The sequence below is a fragment of the Cyrtonyx montezumae genome, unplaced genomic scaffold, assembly GCF_038088225.1.
Source record: "Cyrtonyx montezumae isolate F1298 unplaced genomic scaffold, pur_monq_1.0 scaffold_5, whole genome shotgun sequence".
Taxonomy (NCBI): Eukaryota; Metazoa; Chordata; class Aves; order Galliformes; family Odontophoridae; genus Cyrtonyx; species Cyrtonyx montezumae.
In genome coordinates, this window is record NW_027072056.1 from 3,339,674 (window position 1) to 3,360,040 (window position 20,367).

At 53.0% G+C, this 20,367-nt stretch overlaps 1 protein-coding gene across 2 annotated transcripts in view; it reads left to right on the plus strand.

The window, feature by feature from the left end:
- Positions 1–19,681, plus strand: part of EPHB1 (EPH receptor B1) — a 38,759-nt gene extending 19,078 nt beyond the window's left edge. For both annotated transcript variants that reach the window (XM_065748193.1, XM_065748194.1), the window contains exons 4-16: positions 5,889–6,044; positions 8,427–8,762; positions 10,084–10,265; positions 10,348–10,510; positions 12,360–12,468; positions 12,611–12,675; positions 14,798–14,920; positions 16,158–16,405; positions 16,488–16,703; positions 18,197–18,346; positions 18,779–18,972; positions 19,069–19,224; positions 19,312–19,681. In XM_065748193.1, coding sequence (XP_065604265.1) covers positions 5,889–6,044; positions 8,427–8,762; positions 10,084–10,265; positions 10,348–10,510; positions 12,360–12,468; positions 12,611–12,675; positions 14,798–14,920; positions 16,158–16,405; positions 16,488–16,703; positions 18,197–18,346; positions 18,779–18,972; positions 19,069–19,224; positions 19,312–19,420 — 2,207 coding nt within the window. In that variant the 3' untranslated portion in view covers positions 19,421–19,681. The remainder of the gene's footprint in view (positions 1–5,888; positions 6,045–8,426; positions 8,763–10,083; positions 10,266–10,347; positions 10,511–12,359; positions 12,469–12,610; positions 12,676–14,797; positions 14,921–16,157; positions 16,406–16,487; positions 16,704–18,196; positions 18,347–18,778; positions 18,973–19,068; positions 19,225–19,311) is intronic.
- The last annotated feature ends 686 nt before the right edge of the window (positions 19,682–20,367 follow it).

The following is a 20,367-nucleotide window of genomic DNA, read 5'->3' on the forward strand; positions in this document are numbered from 1 at the left end:
GATTTTTGTGGAAGAGGCCAACTCTGTTTCAGTAGTGCTTTCTGAATTGCTTCTGGAAGAGTGAAGAGCAGGAGGGGGTTAGGAAGCAGGAGTTCAAAGGCAGCTTTAAAAAGGGTTTAAAAAGCAGAGGGTCATAGGGCTGGTTTGGTGAGGGAAGGTTTGTCCCTGACCCCAAAGTGCTGGTGGGAACGTGCAGCAGGCCTGGCTGGGCTGCTTCTTGGGATGGCCAGCACAGTGTTTTTTGTGCAAGTGTGTCTGTGGATGAATGAAGATGCCAAAGCTGAGACTCAAGCTATGCAGAACCTTGCTCTTTCATTTGCTTCAGTAAATACTTGCTGGGGGATGAGGGAGAATGCAACCAGCCTGGTTGCATTGTATTTCAGTGTGGAAGGATTGCTTTCTTGTCACATGAGGGATTCTGGAAACTGGGAAACAACTGTGAGTCTGCACTCCGGTGCAATGCTTTTACATCCCGGGCTCCTACAGGAGAGTCAGGGCCTTGCAGCAGGGGATGAGGGGTGTCCACATCCCAGAGCATCCAAGCACCACCCCTGCATCTAAGCTGGAAATACAATACCCACTGTGAGGCTCCTGGAGAACAGGGACTGAAGGAGAAGTGTTGATGACCTTGGTGTGGGGGAACACCTGAAACTAAGGTGGACATTTAGGATACTAGCAGGTCTAGGGGTGTAGAAATGTCTGGTGTGTGTTGGCCAGCAGCATCCTGAAATGGCACTGTTGCATTGTGTGGCTGTAGCTTGGGCAGGTGGCTTAGCAATCCCACTGTGTGTGACCATGGCTGTCCTACTGATGGTGGTGTGGGTGCTGCCAGGCCCTGGCGTGACATTCCTGCCCCCAGTCACTGCTGCAGGAGGACTGGCTGAGGCCGGGGCCTGTAGGTCTGAAGGTGCTGTGGTATCCTGGTGAGGAACAGCATACCCATAAATCAGCCAGCCCAGAATAACCAGTCCTAAGAGCTGCTAGTTGGCCACGTTCAGGTAATAATCCTTTGACCCTGGGGGGCAACCCTGTCTGTATCATGGGATTGGAACTGGATGATCTTTAAGATCCCTTCAAACCTAAAGCATTCTACAGTTCCATGAATCTCAGTGGGTTGTGTGCATCCCTTGGCTACCAAGCCTTGTGTCCGTGTCCTTGGAGACCACAAGAGAAGATCTGAGCCCACTGCTGCCCTTCCCAAGTGTCAGTGGGCAGGACCTGGCACATAACAAAATCTGGAAGAGATGATTTGATGGTTTTCTTGTTGGATTTGGGTGGTGGGGGGTGACGCTGGTTTAGGGATGGGAGCCCACCCCTTGCTCTGGAGATCTGTGACCTTCAACGTGGCTGCTCTTTGCGGGGCCGGGTTTGGGATCATGCCTCGTGTTGGGTGAGCATCTCCTCTGTGCAGCTCCCAGGAGGCTGCTGACATCTGCTTGAAGCCTTCGTCAACCCGAGCAGCCAAGATGAGTTGCTTAATGAGCCCAGGGGAATTGTCGCAGAAAAATCTATGGTATTTTAAGGCTGAGAAAATGGGCTTAATTCCTCAGAGAGGAAAGGAGGGGAGGGGGGGGAAAGGGTTGAATTGTTGAGCTCTCTCACCCCGATCTCATCCCTCCTGCCATGGGGGTGGAGGCGGTGCTGTGTGGGGCTTCAGAGTGGAGCAGCTTGGTGCCACCGGGGATTCCTTAATGCTGGCTGCTTGCTGCCAACCCTGAGCATAGGCAGCATGATCTTCCTTGGGGCATTGTGTTTTGGGGTCAGGGTGACTTTTGAGGCCTAGCCGACCCATTGAGGGTGGGTTTCTTAGCTGGATGGTGTGGCTCTGTCCCCAGAGCCCAAGCAGTGCCTTTCCCTGTGCACCTTGCTCCCGGCTTCTCCAAGCTTTTGGGTAACATAGAGCCGTGGATGCTGCTGCTGCATCCCAAATGAATAATGCATTGGGCACGTTAGACCCAGCACCATTTGGTGGATATTGAACCATCCATCTCTCTCGGGTGCTGCACTGCTTGGGACGCAGTGCATCACTGCACCATGAGGGTGTGGGGGGGGGGACGTGGGACCCGGGGAGTGCCTGAGAGCTTGGGTGTGAGTGTACGAGGTGCTGTTTGTGCTTCTTCCCAGAAGAGAATCACAAAGTCTTTCTGTGCTGGTGTTTTACCCTGGCAGCTAAGGATGGAGAATGGCTGGGAAGCATTGTTGGTTGGGAACAGGGCGGTGCTGCCTTTGTTTGGGGGAGTAAAGGAAATGGGCTGAAAGGAAGCAGCTTTGTGCCAAATTTTGCATTTCTAAAAGCAGAGTGAAGAGCTGAGAGCATGGATCTGTTGCTCCTCAGGTTTTTTTCTTTAATTTTGCCCCCAGTCTCTTCATCTATGCTGCTCCTGCCCCCAGCCATGCTGGTGCTCCAGCAGATAGGGTTGATGCAGTGTCTTAGGAGATGTGGTTTTGTGCCATGGGGCAGGGGTCTGCCCAAAAGTCCTTTGCTCCCTTTGGGTCCCTGCCCACTGCTGGGTGGGATGGGCACAGGGGCTGCCAGCTGGGAAGGGACGTGCTGCAGGCACTGGGGAAGGAGAGGGAGAAATAGTAATAACTAAAAAAGGTAATCTTTCCAAAGTTATGCCTTAATGAAGACATCCCTTCACAGCTGTGCTAATTTCATAATCCAGGAAAACCGTGTTAATTCCCTCCCCCCCACCACCTGATGAGCACAATGGAGGTGTTAATTAGGTATTATTAGCCCAAAGGTTTTCCTAGCGTTCCCTGCCCTGTGTGGATGCCCCTTAGAGCTGGTAGGGCTGGACCACTGGTGCTCAGAGCTGCCCCGTGTGCACGTGGGCTTTTCCTCCTACACTGCCATGTATTACACTCCCCCCATTTTCACAACGAGGACTTCTGAGCGTTGTATTGATTTTCAACTTGAAAAGAGGCAGAAAAAGCTCGCATTGATTTTCTTCTTTATTTTTTTTTTCTTATTTATTTCCCTAAGGATCTTTTCAAGAGCCTATTTACAAACGGGAGGGGATAGCCCTGCCCCCCAAGCTGGCTTTGTCGTGCCGTGCTCACACGTAGGCTCTGGGTTGAGCTGCAGCGTGGCCCTGCGGGAGCTGGGATTGTTCTTGGGACAATGGCCGGGCAGTGAGGAAGAGCGGGGTCCAGCCCGTGTCCGGCCCCGCATTGTTCCCTGCTGACGTTTGCCAGCACCTGGCCAAACTGGTGACTCATTCCCGGGAGCTTGGAAACCTTTGTGTGACTTTTTAACCTTCTTATAAAACAGCTTTCTTTTGGCTTCTCGGAGGATGAGCGATGGGGAGATGCTGCCGGTCCCCCTGGCGCCGGGAGGAGGATAACAATGTGCTCTCAGCAGCTCAGCCCAGAGGTGCTCACAAGTGGTTTTCCAGCCTTTTGCTTTTTTTTTTCCCGTGCCTTCATTTCCCATTTCTATCTGGCAGTGGAGCCAAAGTGCCATAGGAAAGCACTATTCAGGGTTGCTTTGGCAGGCTTGCTGTTCCGGAGCTGCCTGCGGTGGGGTTGGGACCTCTGTGCCCATTGGGGTGGGTGGAGGGAGCTGGATCCATCCCATCTGAAAGCAGTGGTGGGTCTGTGTGTCCTGGCCATGCGAGTGTGGCCACGTGGCTTGAGCCTTCTGCTGTCCCCATCCCCTTGTGCCTCATCCATCACAGCATCAGTGCTAACGAGGAACCACTCCAGGCGTAATTAATAAGCACTTGATGTTGTCTGGATTGAGGGGCTACTGCGTGGTGTGAGCTGGATGGAGGAGGCAGGAGGATCTTAATGAGTTCCCAGCAGGAGGGAAACACTTCCTACCTGCATGGGGCTGCTTGAGGTTCCAGTGGCACTGGGGTGATGCCACCACCATTGGGTACTCCTGGCTCCTGCTCCTCCTCCTATAGGGTTTGCTGGGGATGCTGGCTCAGCCAGAATGGGGAATTAAGGTGAGAGGTTTGTCAGGGTCTGTTGCAATGTTAAATGTTGGCATTTCTTTTGCGTCAGGAATATCTTGATCTGCTTCTTGTTTCTGTAACACCTTTATTTTATTATTATTATTTTTTTTCCATGGGGGTTTTTTCCTCTGGGAGTGGCTTTGGTAACTCTGCATCGATGCAACAAAGCCAGCACTGCTCATAATTATGTGAAGTGAGTGCTCAGCTCCCAGCCCACAGCACGTGCTTGGGAAATGGTGTCAACTGGAATGGTTAAAGGCAAATTGAGAGGGCTTTGTCCTTCCATGGGTTCCTCCCATGGCTGAGGAGCAGGATGATGCCGAGGACAAGGATGCTTTTGTAGTGTCTTTCCCCCTCCCTTCTTTCAGGGTTTTCAGGAAGGGGGAAAATCACCCCAACTCCTCTTCCTGCAGCCTGCATGCAATTGTGAAGAGGGGGCCCCAAAGCCCTGGAAAGGCTGAGACATGGATTGGGCATCTGCACAAGGAGCTGGGCCAGCCCCAGAAGAGGCATGCTCAACCTCAGGAGGCCAGGGCACGCAGCAGGCCCAGCCAGGGGGGTTTAGGCAAGCCTGCTGTAATTACAGGAGAGCAGTGCTAATTGGTAATAGTGATAATTAAGGGGCACGTGCTTGCAGATTACAGGAATTTGCAGACAAGTGCAGTGATAAAAGAAACCTGAGGATGCCTGCTTGCAGAGCGGACTTTGTTCCCGTGTTGTGACAAGCGACGCTTGGCTTCCTTGTAATTAAAAACAAAACCCTTACCAACCCACCAGCATGCTTACAACAGGGGTGTGCTAGCATGAAAGCCTTCCTCCCATCCACCTCCCTCACTCTGAGTTCAGGGGGACAGTCTCTGGTCTTCCCCAGCACGCTTCTGTTGTTCCAAGGGGAAGGATGCAAGGCTGCATACCACTGTGTACAGCATGACAGCATGGGGAGAGTGATGCTCCAGCCCTAGGCTGTGGTGGTCTCTGTGTTGGTGTTTTGGGGGTCACCTTGAGCATCCTGAGGGTCACCTTCATGCCCTGTTTCCCTTGGTGGCCCCGTGTGTCTGGCTGTATGAGCAAGGGGTTGTGGCCCCCATGTGCTTCCATAGGAGGCTGTGTATTGGATGCTGGGGACAGGGTGGCCTCCTTTGATGGAGAGGAGGATGGGTGGTGTGGGACAGCAGCGTGTTCCTCTGGAGTGCTGTGTCCCCTCATCAGGTGCTGGTGTGCCTTGGGGAGGGGGGGGGAGGAAGGTCCCCGGAATAATCAAATTGTAAAATATTGTTTTCATTTATTCTTTTTTTATCTTCTTTTAATATCTGGTGAGACCGTGCGAGCAAGAGGCCTTCATGAGTTTTGAATGACAGGTTAAAGGGCTCCAATAAAGATTAGATGGTCCACTATCTCCCAAGGAAATTGCATCAAAGTGGTTACTCCTGCTTGCTCCTATTAATTTCCTCTTTGTGGCTGCTAGGAGATGCCTCATATCCTGATGCAGCAGGCAGGGGCTAAGAGGCACTTTCCATTATCTCAATCATCGCCGTGTTTATGAGACACTTAGTGTGGCTCTGTTGTGCCCTGTGAGTGACAGCAGCCTGGTGTCACCAACACGTGGGCCGGGTGGGGGCTGCCCCGGGGCAGATGCTGAGCTGCAACCTTGGGGAACTAAAATACGGGTGCACCCTGCCACAGCACTGGGTTTTCAAATTGTGCCAGGAGAGAGTCATGTTGGATATTAGGAGAAATCTCAGAAAGAGCAGTGAGGCACTGGCACAGGCTGCCCAGGGGGTTGTTTCAGAACTGTGGTGGGACAGGGGACCCCATTTCCCCCAGGTTAACAAAGACTCCTCCCAGCAGCGATTAAAGGCGATGAGGGGAGGCCGGAGGTACTCCAAAGCATCCAGCACAGCCAACTTTTCTCTCTTCTCTCCGCAGCCTGCCCAGCTGGGACGTTCAAGGCCAGTCAGGGCTCGGGGCTGTGTGCCCCATGTCCCCCCAACAGCCGCTCCAGCACTGAGGCCTCACCGCTCTGCGCCTGCCGCAATGGCTACTTTCGGGCTGACCTGGACCCACCGGCAGCTGCCTGCACCAGTGAGTACCAGGGGAGCTCAGACCTGCTCCTGCTGTGCACTTTGGGAGAGGGGTTTTGTGTGGCACTGGTGATGGCTGTGGGCTGCGTGGGGTGGTGGCAGCATGGGCCTCAAGCCTGAGTTTTGGTGAGGAGGGAGCGAAGGAAGGATCGCTGCTCTTCACAGAGTGGTGGGAGGGTGAGTGCTGGCCTCAGTGCGTCCAAACTGCCCCCAAAAATCACTGTGGAATGAGTCGGTGCATTGAGTCAGGAGCCTTAACACGAAGCCTTTGTGGAACAGGCTCAGCAGAGATGCTCTCGGCGTGGTTTGCAGAGCCATGAGCTGCTGGAGGTGCCAACCATCTCGTCCTCTGCTGTGGGCACGCATCCCTTGTGCCCCAGGAAACCCAAAGCACAGAGCGTGGTGGTGACAGCTCTGTCCCCTCACCTCGTGGCTGCCTGGCCAGCTGGGTGCTTGTGGAGGTGGTTGAGTGGGTGAGGAGTTCTCACCTGCATCCCACTTGTTTATTCTTCATGGTTGGGACTTCCTGTGCCGTATCCTGTAGAAAATCTGCTGGAGATGTGCTTTGCTCAGTATACCATTTAAAAACTCCACTTTTGTGGGTGTTGGGATGCTGCCCACGCTGGCTGCACCACGTCATCCTCCGGGTGCACCCAGAGGTGCTCGGCTCAGTGCTGTGGTCCACACTTGGAGTGTGTTGGTGCCCCTGTGCTGTGCTGGAGCTGTGTTTGTGTGCTTGTGTGCTGTGGCTCAGGCTGGCAGAGCAGCAGTCAGAAAAACTGCATCTGAACCTCGTTACATTGCTGATTTACAGGGTTGCTACGCATAAGGATTACAGTATATATAAAAAAAAAATCCACGTGCTCTTTTTTATTCCTTCTCGAAGCTTAATTTTCAAACAGGCTAATTCAAGGTGCCAGCTGTTCTCTGTTGGCTATTCTATGTCATGGGAGCAAATGCTTCTCTATCTTCATTTAGCCTATTAGCTGAGCATTAAAGGGAAATCCTCGTGGTAAAGCAGTGCCGTGACCTCGATCTGGGCAGCTCCAGACAGAAACTTCTCCACTGTTTCTCTTCCTTTTCCAAGATCCTTTAGAGCTCAAAACTTCAGAGCTGGAGCCTGCTGCCTGCATTGGCACTGCAGAGTTGGGAGAGTATGCTTGGCTGGGGTAAAAAGGCTTTTTCTCTGTTTTTCATTTATCAGCTGTTAAGGGTCTGAGTTATGGGGACATTGCCTGTTCCTTCTCTTAATCAGGGGAAAGCTGTGCTTCAGGACATGCAGATCCCACTTCTTTTCCCTCTAATCCTATTATCAGAGCTGGTTTCAAATGCATCTCCCACTGCTTTTCCTGCAACCATCCTCGTGGTGAGAGGGCAGCACGGCTCCACTGTGGGTGGTGGTGATGCTGTGCAGCAGCACCTCGACTCCAGCACTCCCCTGTGGGTGAGGATGCTGTACTAGCTGATCCTCCACGAAGAGCACACTTCGTCTGCTGGAGGGGACTAGAACTAAATGGATAGGGATCTTCTGTTGGATTTGATTTTACTTACGAGGCCATAGGTTTTTTTTTTTCTTGCTGTTTTAACAAGATGTTTTCATCTGCTGTATCTGTGGCAACAGATCGAGGCTCCTGAAATGCCTGCCTGGGTGCCAGTGTGGGAACAGGGGGCAAGGGCACCTCAGCAGGACTCTGGGATCCCTGGGCTGCTGGCTGGAGCAGGGCAAATCTCCACTGTCCTGAATGCTCCCAGCCCATCGCCTCCATCCCAGGGAGTGATTCCTTTGCATCACCTCGTTCTGTGATGCAGGATGCTCCCTGGCACATCAGTCCTTCCTTGGTCTCTCTTCCAAGATCAGCTCCTTCATCGTTTTTACTCCTCACCTCTGAATCCTTCCTAATGTAGACAAGTCTTCTTCCTTGGAAGTGTGGTGCTCTCATGCCAGCCCCACTGGCACGAGGAATTAATTGCAGACAGCGCTTGCATTTTTGGAAGGGGATGACCCATCCTGGTCACACAGCTGTGCATTTGATTTCTCTCCCTGGCACAGCTCCTGCATCTCCCTCCCTGTCGATCCCAGCCCTGTTTTGCCAGCATATAGAATTGGTGCTGTGTTTAATTCCCATCTTCTGGGCTCTTCCCTGCACAGTGGCCCCAGGCACGTCCCCACCTCTCAGCAATGGCCAAACTGTTGGTGTGCTTTTAATGCTGGGCTCGAGGAGGGCAGTGCGTGCAGTGCTGACTCAAGTCCAATAACTGTATGCATGTGGCTTAGAGTCTTGAGCCAGGAGGTGGGTGGCTGATGGAGCTTGGGGTGCCTTCTTCAGGGCTGGAGTGCTCATTTGGCACGAGGAGCTGATTCAACCCACCCTCTTCCCTGTAGGCGTTCCCTCTGGTCCACGCAACGTCATCTCCATTGTCAACGAGACCTCCATCATCCTGGAGTGGAACCCACCACGGGAGACAGGAGGCCGGGACGATGTCACTTACAACATCGTCTGCAAGAAGTGCCGGGCGGACCGGCGTGCCTGCTCCCGCTGTGATGACAACGTGGAGTTTGTGCCCCGCCAGCTGGGGCTGACAGAGACCCGTGTCTTCATCAGCAGCCTCTGGGCACACACGCCCTACACCTTTGAGATCCAGGCGGTTAACGGGGTTTCCAACAAGAGCCCCTTCCCACCCCAGCATGTCTCCGTGAACATCACCACCAACCAAGCTGGTGAGTCCCAGGAGGGCAGGTGGGACCCTGTGACTGATACTGGTTTTCATCCCAGCCACGTTTATGGGGGGGTTGCCTTGCCTCTCCCCGTGGCAGAGGACCCAGCTGTGCGAGGAGCGTGGCAGGCTGAGAGGATGGGAGTCTGTTTGTGTGGGGAAGAGATGGGGGATGGTAATTTCTGCACTGTGCTGAGTGCTTAACAGGCAACCTTTGTTAACCTGCTCCCTCAGGAGAGCGCGAGACAGAAATCTGGTGTAAATATTTTAGTATCCCAGCCTCTGGGAAACACAGTGTGAGAGCTGTTGGACTCTCGTGTTGTGTGTGCACCTGGCTGTCATTTTTGGTTCCTCAGCCACATGCAGTCAAACCCACTGCTTACGTCGAGAGTGTTTGTTCTGGGATGGGTATGTACCCCTGCTGCCCCAGACACCTCCCCCATGGCTCCTCCTGTGCCTCCCTGCTGTTGTCTTCACTCGTCCTGGCTCTGCAGTGGGTTTTTCCCTATTGGGGCAGTCTGCACTGCACCATCCCCACTAAGCAGGCAGGAGTAAGGGGGGGGGGGGGGGCTGCGAATGCAGCAATTAACAGCACGGCAATCAAGCTAAGCGTTTAATTTCAGAAATAGTGAGAGTGTCTTGAAGCAGATATGGAAAGATTTGAGAAAAAAATAAATAAAAGGAAGATTAAACATTCTGGGTAACAAAGGCAGTGGAGGACTACCAACATCTCCTGCAGCACAAGGCAGATGTACAGCTCTGTCTTACATGCTGAGCAGGACAGGGTGATTTCCCTGCTCAGTGCGTTCCTTCCACCTTTATCCCAGGCATGGAGAGGATGATGATGAGGAGGAGGAAGGCAGAGAGGCTGGGGCGTGGAGCTGGACCTGTGTGGGTCTCCCTGGCACAGCTGCAGATGTGTAGCAACTTGCGTACCTTTCTTGGAGGCTTTCAGTAGGAATAGTTTGTTCCAGATCTCATATGGAAGGCAAAAAGGACAAGGTGCTTTGAGGCTGTGCTGCTTGGGCTTTGGAGCTATTGCTCCTTGGAGCTGGGCTTGTTCCCAGGCAGCCTCCCCTTGCTGTGCTGCAGATGTTCTCAGGTGTCCAGAGTGAGCCCAGGGAGAAAGAGCACTGAGGATTTCCAGATCCCTAATTAATAAGAGTCATTGCTTTAAGTAGCAGAAGTCCAAGAGCAGCTCTGTGTCAGCCGTCGCAGCGCTGTCTTCCCACTGCCACACCGGGACCTCATCCCACGGGGTGAACAGCCGCTGGGGTGGGAATCACGCTGCCCTCATTCATTCCTCCCTCCTGCTTTCCCGGCAGCACCCTCCACCGTCCCCATCATGCACCAGGTGAGTGCCACCATGAGGAGCATCACGCTGTCCTGGCCGCAGCCGGAGCAGCCCAACGGCATCATCCTGGACTACGAGCTGCGCTACTACGAGAAGCTGAGCCGCATCTGCACGCCTGACGTCGGCGGCACCATGGGCTCGAGACCGGCGGCGGTAAGCTCAGGGGAACCCCACAGTGGGCTCAGGGTGGGGGCTGTGGCATCGCCACGACCTTCCCGAAACATTGTACCTGCAGGATCACAACGAGTACAACTCGTCCATGGCCCGCAGTCAGACCAACACGGCCCGGCTGGATGGGCTGCGACCCGGCATGGTGTACGTGGTGCAGGTGCGAGCGAGGACGGTGGCTGGCTACGGGAAGTACAGCGGGAAGATGTGCTTCCAGACGCTGACTGATGGTGAGCGGGTGGCTGGGGTGTGCAGGGGGAGGAGGACGTGTTCCCAGCCGCAGCTTTGGGCTCTAATTGGATTAAACGAACTTGCCTTTGCAGCCTTTTGCTCCAACGGGCAGTGTGGCTAAAGCCAGGTGATTTACAGGGATGTCTTCTTAACCGCCAGCTGGAGGAGTGTGCTGCTGTAAATCTCTCAGCTCTGTTTGCTCCTCTGTTATTTAGCTGTGGTTTTGTCTTGCGTGCATCCCTCTGTGGTGGTGGTGGGGCTGTGTCCTGGTCTCCTCCCTGCCCTCGTTTCTCCAGGCGTTTGAGGCGTCCCTCCTGTAAATCAATGCTGCCAGCCCTTTCATCAGCTTTATTGCTCTTCTCTGAATAACACCAATAAAAGATGCAGAGAGCAGAACGGACACGTGGAGAAAAGCTGTTCCTCCTCCTGCCCTGGGTCACCATCTGCACGTGAGGTGCTGGCCCCAAAAGGATCTGAAGCTCTCCTGAGATACTGGGAGTCACAAACGAGCCTTCCAGGGCAAAGCCAGAAGGTTCAGACCCATCTTCCTTGGGATGCCTCCATCCAAGGTGATACAGTGGAGATGCACAACTGTCGTGGTGTCTTTTGGCCCCCACGAAAAAGAGGGTCCCTTTAAGCACCAATGATTCATGAGATGTTTTTTCTTTTATCGCTCACCCTGGCTCTGGGACAAATTCTGCAGTCAGTGAGAGCAGCAAGGCTTTTCAGTGGCCCCTCTGCTTCTCCAGATGCTGAAGTCCCTGCAAAGCCTGTTATCTACTCCTACTGGCTTGGTTTGGGCTCCAGTTTGGCAGTTTAGCTGTGGGTCCTCAAAGAGCCTTGAGGGAAACTGGCTTAGAGGTCAGGCTGCTACAAATTAGGATTTAATATCATTAACACAGCTAAAGCTCCCACACTGTGTTCATTAGTCCCACTGTTCCCGGGTGGATGAGGTGTGCTACTTTGAGACCCACAGTGCACTCTGTGTTGGGAAGGAGTCTTCGCAGGCACCCAGCCACTCAGCCCCTATTTCCATCTCAGCATCTCCCCCCAAATCTGATGTGGGGACAGCTTGCTGCCTGCAGGTGGATGGAGAGCAGGGCTTCTGGCAGCCGGGAGAGGGAAAACCCATGGGGGGACTGAGTGGAAGGAGACAGGACTTGACCCTTCAGCATCCAGAAATAGAGAAGCAAGGACTGCATCAGATAAGCAATTAATAGAAATTTAATAAGAATCGATTGTGGAGGTTATTAAATAATAATTGTTAGAGGAGAATTTCTCTGGATTTGAGCAGCATGCAAAGGAGAAATTCAGCTGCTAGTAATTAACTGCAGAGCAGAAAAATGCAGACAAAAGGATGCTAAGTACTTCCTTTTAAAATGAATGTTCTTTTAACCCTTGCCTGTGGCTTCTGACACAACAGGACAGCTGTCATCTGTTATTGGATATTACTCTGTGGACCTAAGAGCAAAAGCAACAAAGCTTGTTGGTGTGTGCAATAAGCAATCTTAATGTGGCCTGAAGTTAGATATAACAATGAAATGAGAATGGCCTTCTGCTGAAGGAGTTTTGCAGCCAATTCTGATGCTCTCAGATGTGCCTCCTCTCCCGTGGGTCTCTTTGCCTACTTTCCTGGAACATTTAGGAGCCCTGTGAGACTCCATGAGTTAAATCCTAGGACCTTCTCTTCCATATTTTCAGCTCAATGTGTGTGTGAGCTCATCACAGCGGTCCCTCCTTGCTGACTGCCCTTGCTGTTGGAGCAGTCCCCGTGGGCCCATTTTGGGAGCTCTGCCCCATTGCTGAGGGCTGCCCGGGAGGGCTCACTGTGTCCTTTTCCTTCTGCAGATGACTACAAGTCTGAGCTGAGGGAGCAGCTGCCATTGATCGCGGGGTCTGCAGCAGCCGGGGTGGTCTTCATCGTCTCACTGGTGGCCATCTCCATTGTCTGCAGCAGGTGGGAATGTGAGAGAGCTTTGGGGTGGGAAGGGAATGGTGGGACTGGGTTGGTCGTTACGGTGCAGGTGAAGTGGGGGCTGCTCGGTGGGGTGTGGACTGGGGCAGTGATGCTCATAGAGTTTTCTGCCCTGCCCTCCCAGGAAGCGAGCATACAGCAAGGAGGCGGTCTACAGTGATAAGCTGCAGCACTACAGCACTGGGAGAGGTGAGCAGGGAGAAAATGGGCAGGGAGAGGGGTTGGGGGGCTTCGTGTTGATGGGGAGGGAGAAGAGCAGAAGGGGGCAAAGTATGACAAAGGAGCAGAGCAATAGCTCCACGTGTTACCCAGCCCTGGGTATGTTGTGAGCCCCAGCAAACCCAATTTACATCCTTCTGGACAAGCTTCCGTGGTGCTTCTGCCTACTTTCAGAGGACTCAGTGCATGGGATGAGTTGGATGAGATAATTAGGAGTGAATTTGCTAGCCAGGTCTGTGGGCAGACTGCAGCGATGTGCCTGTTCGGGGACACAGAGTTCAGGTTCTTGCTTGCATTTTTCACTATTTCCTGGCTGGCAGCAGTGAATCTGTGTGGCTTTGGAGGGGTTTTGCCGCATGCATGCGAGGAAATCTCCAATTTGAGGTCAGGTCCTGCTGAAATAAAGCCCACTCGTGTGCCTGCACAGTGAGTCTGGCCTGGGAGAAAGCAGAGAAGTAAGCATAGTAGGCTGAGGCTGCCCTGAAGTTGATGTTTTGGTGGTCTTCTCCAACCTTTATGATTCGATGGCACTGTGGGGCTGGCAGCTTCCTGCTCAACCTGCAGAGCAGCCAGCCTGGCAAAATCAGATGGGGAAAGGAAGGGTTCAGGGGGTTCAAAAATGCGTAGAAAAACGTTGAAACAGATCTTGGTATTTTATTTTAAAAGCCAGGCAATAGGAGCACAGGAAAATCCTGTCAAGGTTAGCAAGCCTCCAGGCATATGGTTGTTACATGCATTGGAGCAAAACAGGTGGGAAATTTGTGGTGGGCGACTAATGGGGAGCTGAGGGCAGCAGCTGGAACAAGCAGCCTGCTCAGTTAACGGCGTGGCAATTAGAGCATCTCTGCTGGCTCCATGTGGATCCACCCAGAGGGCATCCGTGCTGGGACTGCTGACCTGAGATGTCGAGGTGGTGACAAGTGGGCTGCAGTTTCTGTGTCTCAGATGCCTGCAGGTAGTGTGCATGCTGTAGGTGCCCCATCCTTTGGACCTGGGGCTTCTGGGGGCTGAGGTCTGCAGAGAGACAGTGGGTGGAGGAACCTGAATCCTACTCGTTGGGTGGGATGGGAACATAGGAACCTCAGGGGGATATGGGGTGGAAGCTGAATCTGGCAATTGCTGAGCTGAGGGTGCATCAATGGGTGTTTAAAAGCCAGCCTGCGTTGACGGCAGGCAGGAAACTTTGGTGTTATTTTCTCCTTTATTTATTCAATTTTTTGATCAGTGAGTCAGTCTTGGTTACGATCCTGTAAATCCCTTTGTAATCCTGGCTGGAGCATCAGCTGCTCTTGTAAAAAAATTTATGGGGCAGTTAAAGTGTTTGAGACAGAGCTGTAAAGGGATTTATGAACTGGGAGATGCACAGATGGCTTCATTGCAATCCTTATCCCTGGCCCTGGAGGCGCAGATCTCCTGCCCCAAATGCCCTTGCTACAGAGCAGGCAATGCTGCAAGCAGCGTGTAAGTTGCCTTAGCAATGCCCCACTCCTCCAGGGTGACCTCAAAGACCAGGTGTCCCCCATGCTGACGTGTTTTTAGGGTCAAGATTTACCATCCCCATCCCCTGCCATTCCTGGCTTGTGGTTGGGGTGAGGGGCAGAGCCCACATCCTCCTGCACTGTGTCCAGCTCTTGCTGCTGCCATGCAGCAGGTGTGGGTGAAAGGAGGCCAGCAAGCCTTGCTTTATGGCTCCACACAGGTTTTTGATTATAATTGCTGCACTCTGTCAATTTAGTGGCAGCTACAAAACTATCAGAGGCCTTTTTGGGTAAATAAATATTTCTTAAATAATGCATACGGCCTCATAAACTTGCCACTTCCCTTCCCATAAAACCTACTAATTGTAGTTATGGTCTGGAAGCATCCCCTTGGATACTCGTCAGCAGCTCCTGCCTACCTCGTCACCACTCTGGAGTCCCCTCCTCTGACCTTGGTGGGAAGGGGTCAGGAAAGGACAACTGTGGGATATGGAGGTGTGACAGCACAAATAGCAGCTGATTTAACGGATGTGGGGATGAGAGAGCAGGAAGGTCTGTTTCTTGCCTTGATTTTCTCTCCCTTTTGACACCTCTCCCGTGTTTCTCTCGACAAGGGTCTCCAGGAATGAAGATTTACATTGACCCCTTCACTTACGAGGACCCCAACGAGGCGGTGCGTGAGTTCGCCAAGGAGATCGACGTCTCCTTTGTGAAGATTGAAGAGGTCATTGGAGCAGGTGGGTCCCCACTGCCAAGTCCCTCCCCTTTCTGCCCTCCTGGGTGGGCACTTTGTCCTTCATGAAGGAGAGTTTTGAAGAAGGTGGGAGTTCATCTGTCCCTTCCACTTGTGGGAGGCTAGCTGGGTGTTGTTTGAGGGGTGGTGAGCAATCACTTGTTATGTACATTCATATATAGCTGTAACTATTAGCCTTTTCCTTTTCTCTGTCTTAGTAGTGAATAGTTTTATCTCAACCCGTGAGTTCTACTTTTCATCCATTCTTTTCCTCCATCTCACTGAGAAGGGTGGGGGGGGAGAGAACAAATGACAGAGTGGTGCTGAGCCACCTGCATGTTTTTTTTCGTGGGGGTCTGCGTGTGTTCCTTCACTGGGAAATGCAAAATTCTCAAGGGTTATCAGGCTTTTGGTGGATTAGGGAACACGAGGTTGGTTTCTGCTCTCAAAGCTCCTCTAAGGTTGGGAAGAGCTCTAATGTATTCACTGGGCAGCTGTGGGATTTCCTAGTTTGCTTCCGTGAGATTACAAGGAAAAGAACAGATCTCATTCTCGTCCGTGCCATATTCCCATACATATGTATGGGAATGCACACATACACGTGTCTATATATCATCTGTGGTGCCTTTATTGCAGTTTTTAAATAACTGTGTCACTCTTGTAGAGGGAAAGTGTGAAGGTGGGGGGGAAGCTGCAAAGAAGCAGTGAGCTGTTTCAGTCAGGATCAACTTCAGCAGTGTTTCGGCTGCCTTTTGCTGCTCATCAAGGCAAAGCAGCTCTAAGCCTGGCTTAAATGTAATCCCTCCGCAGACAAATTTCACCTTGGTGAAGGAAAAGCTCTCCCAGTGGAAAAGAGAGGGAGCTTTCTCTGTGCTCCAAATCGGAGCGCAGCAATGGAAACAGCCCAATTATTTTCCCTTCCTATATAAGTGATGTGCAAAGAGGTGGCTGTGATTGTTGATGCAGTCCTTAAAAGTTGGTGCTTTCGCTGTGTAAAATTTCTTGGAGGAATTCCTAAGGGCAGCCCCTGGCTCTGTTGGTTGGCTCTGCCAGTCTGGAGGAGGCTGTAAGCCCAGCCACATCCTCAGCACCTTTCAGAGAGCGTGGAGGTCTGTGGAGGAGAGCACCCATGGGTGCCAATTGGCTGATGGTTCTCATCCGACCAGCTCGGATGACCAGGTGCTGTTGTTCTATGCAGTTTTGCTTGGGGGATGGTAATGGGTGGTCTTGCTCTTGCACAGGGGAGTTTGGAGAGGTGTACAAAGGCCGCCTGAAGTTGCCTGGCAAGCGGGAGATCTACGTGGCCATCAAAACACTGAAGGCTGGCTACTCAGAGAAGCAGCGCCGGGATTTCCTGAGCGAAGCCAGCATCATGGGGCAGTTCGACCACCCCAACATCATCCGGCTGGAAGGGGTGGTGACCAAGAGCCGGCCGGTCATGATTATCACAGAGTTCATGGAGAACGGGGCCCTGGACTCGTTCCTACGGGTGAGGCAAAGGAGACCGTTTTGGCTGTGGGGTTTGGGAGCTCAGGCTCTGTGATTCTCACGTGTGCTCTTTCTGATCACAGCAAAATGACGGGCAGTTCACGGTGATCCAGCTGGTGGGGATGCTCAGAGGGATCGCTGCTGGGATGAAGTACCTGGCAGAGATGAACTATGTCCACAGGGATCTGGCGGCCAGGAACATTCTGGTCAACAGCAACCTGGTGTGTAAAGTGTCAGACTTCGGCCTCTCACGCTACCTGCAGGACGACACGTCTGACCCCACCTACACCAGCTCCTTGGTATGTACCCTGCTTCCCACAGTGGCGACTCTGTCGGCCTCCTGTTGGGACCAGTTCACTGAAAGTGGCAAAGATGTGCCCAGCATCACCCGTGCTGCACTGCACTTGCTGGTGGTGCTCAGAGGGACAGGTCCTGCCCTCATCCACCCCTTACCTTCTCTTGCAGCTTTCCTTCCATCAGCAGGGAAGGATCTGCTGCCTTGCTTGGGAAGCAGCCACCGACATTCCTTGTTCTTATTCCCCTTTCCCCTTCCATCATCCTTCTTCTCCGTCCTTTCTCACGATTTTTTTGTCTCCTTGCTCCCAAAGCACCTCTCTGCCCTCTCTTGACCAACAAAGAGGTTAGGTGGGACCAGGGATACATCACTAGGCACTGTCTGTACCACGTAAACCCCCCAGCGAGACCGTTGTTGGTGTTATGGGTGAGCAGATGTGAGCACCCCGCTGCCCTGCTGGGCTCTCTAATTGATGAATCAGTTATTAAAAGAGCTAATAACCTTCCTAACACACCTTGCAAACGCAGTACAACAGGATCACACCTTGGGGGAGGCTGGAGGCAGTGCATCTACTACAGGCAGACACAGCAGGCCAGCTAGGAGAGGCATAGGTTGGGTGCAAGAGTGAGTGTGTATGTTCTGCATCGACCCCTGCAAAGCAGGCTGTTGTGCTGCCAGGCTGTGCCCAGGTGTGTTTTGGTGTAATGTAGTTTGTGACAGGTGCCCCGAGGAGGTGAGGCAATTGGGATTTCATCAGATTGAAGTAAATGGATCAAGAGAGTCATACCACTGCCTGGGGGGGGCAAAGGGAGCTGCTGGGTTTCTGATTGGGCTCTGGTCCGATCCCTGCCCAAACCCATCTGGTGTCCGTTGAGCAGAAACGCTTCAGGTTTTGGTGTAAAGACAGCAGTTGAGAAGAGGCCTGAAGTAGCCTTTTTCCACCTTCAGAGATAAAAGAGATTATCTCATCTGTGTTTTTATTTAATTTAGGCCATAATAGATCTCCTTGGCAGCTGGGAAATGATGCTATGCCTGCGATTACATCACTCTGCCTCCCACAGCAGGTTTTTAGCTCTGGGGAAAAGTCAGGAAAAACAACCTAGCAGTTAATTTCTCTGTTTATAGTTATTCAAATAGAATTTTTTTGCCATTCAGCCTTAAAGAGCAGCTGACTCTTCATTGGAAGGGCCAGGGAAAACAACAGTGTGCAAGGATTTACAGTGCAGTTCTGCCCTGGGGCACATACCACGTGTTTCTGTGCTTTTTTCCTTTATCCTTTGGCTTTCTGCTGTCATCCTATGGAGCACTGGGCTGCGTTTGACCGTGAGGCGCTCTGCCTTCAGTGGGATGTGTGTGCAGGCTAAAAAGGGTTGGCATGCTGTCGCTGTCCCTGCTGGAACTGGGTGACTGCTTTCAGAGGCAGTCCCCAGCCAGCCCTTCCCTGCCGTCCCCTGGGAATTACAGCACCAATCCACAGAGGTGTTCTGGGCTTTGCAGGGTGGGAAGATCCCCGTGCGATGGACAGCACCGGAAGCCATCGCCTACCGCAAGTTCACGTCGGCCAGCGACGTCTGGAGCTATGGCATCGTCATGTGGGAGGTGATGTCGTTCGGGGAGAGGCCCTACTGGGACATGTCCAACCAGGACGTAAGTGCTGGGTGCTCCCTGCTCTGCCTGGCTGGGAAATGATGAGGTTGAGCTGGAGCTGGAGCTGCTCCAGACCCCTCGGCCTCGGCAACTTGTCAGTTCCTGAAATGAAACAGGCTGGCGACGGAGAGGGATGGCGGGAGGGAATCTGGGAAGAAAAGCCAGTGGGCTGGTAATTGGACTTCAGGAAGCTGCAGCGCCTTTGAAAACGTTCAGAGCGTTTGCAAGCTGGGAAAGAGCTTTGGAAGTGCGACTGCCGCGCTCCGACGCGATAATGAGCGGCAGCGCTCTGCCGGGGGGAGGAACTGCAGTGCACGGAGCATCAGAGTGGAGATTAACCTCCTGCTGCAGCTCCTCCCGCTCGCTTTGCCTGCGGCAGCAGCACTGTCCCCGTGCCGTCCTGCTCCTCACACACCGCCCCGTGCCCTGCAGGTCATCAACGCCATTGAGCAGGACTACCGGCTCCCGCCTCCCATGGACTGCCCGGCCGCCCTGCACCAGCTGATGTTGGACTGCTGGCAGAAGGACCGCAACACCCGGCCTCGCTTCGCCGAGATTGTCAACACCCTCGACAAAATGATCCGCAACCCGGCAAGCCTCAAAACTGTGGCTACCATCACCGCTGTGTGAGTCTCCCCGGGTGTGGTGGTGCCTTCTGCCGGGGCTACGATTCGGGAATTGCGTCCTCACCTTGGTGTGTGCCTCTCTGTGTCCCCATGCAGGCCTTCTCAGCCCCTCCTCGACCGCTCTATCCCTGATTTCACTGCCTTTACCTCAGTAGAAGACTGGCTGAGCGCCGTCAAGATGAGCCAGTATAGAGACAACTTCCTGAGTGCTGGATTCACCTCCCTCCAGCTGGTCGCCCAGATGACATCCGAGTAAGCCTGCTGTCCTTTGCTGGCCTTTGGGACCGCTCAGCGCGGCTGTCTGTTTGACCTCTCTCCATCTCTCTGTCCGTCTTGCAGAGACCTCTTGAGAATAGGAGTAACGCTGGCTGGGCACCAGAAGAAGATCCTGAACAGCATCCAGTCCATGCGTGTGCAGATGAGTCAGTCTCCGACCTCCATGGCGTGACGTCCCTCACTCAAAGGGTGGGGACGGGGAGGGCAGGCGGCGGAGGTGGGAGGGGAGGAACTGATGGGAGCCACGGGGCCACAGCTGGAGAGGGGCAGCCACGGCCGGGGCTGTGTCTGACCACAGGGGACGTTCCTGGGACTCGCCTCGGCCTGCTGACTTCCATCCCTCACCAACAGAAGCACACTTACCGACGTCACGGGGAACAGCGTATAAATAAGTATAAATATGTACAAATCGTATATTTAAAACAAAAAACAATACAAACCACACACACACACACACACAAAAGAAACAACAACAAACCCCAACCAACGATGAAGACAAACCAATGCGTGTTGGGGAAGCAAACCCAAATCCTAGAGACCAGACTCCAGTCCCACCACCAGTGAGCAGTGGGCAAAACTGAGGAGGAGGAGGTAGGGGGCTGTTGGTGGAGGGAGTGGCATTGCATTGGGTTTCCCATCCAGAGAAGCCACCGGCAGCGACTGCCATGCTCTTCTTTTCTTCCTTGTCTCCCTCCTGCCCAGCCCTTCTTGCTGCCCCGCTCCCTTCTCTGCTCGTGGCCTGCTGGAAGCCTCCACAGCCGCTGACCGTGGTGTCCCGGTGTCGCTCTGCCAACTACCAAAGGACTTGGCTGACCACTGCATGGGGGATCCGACGCCATCCAGTTAATGTCTTCATATTGAAGAAGAGATGTACCTTCAATAGAAAAACTTTGGGTTTTTTTTTTCTTTTGCTTGCATTTTTTTGCAAAAAGGGGAGGAAAAAAAAAGACAAAAAACGAACAAAAAAAAATCCCATCATGGCAAATGGAAAGAGGTGTTCCCGTGTGTGTGTGTGCGCGCGTGTACGTTGTCAGCCTACTGTGGACTTGCTGCTTGCCCATGGAGATCACCACCGACCCTGATGCAGGCAGGATGAGGAGCTGCGGAGCGTGGGTACTG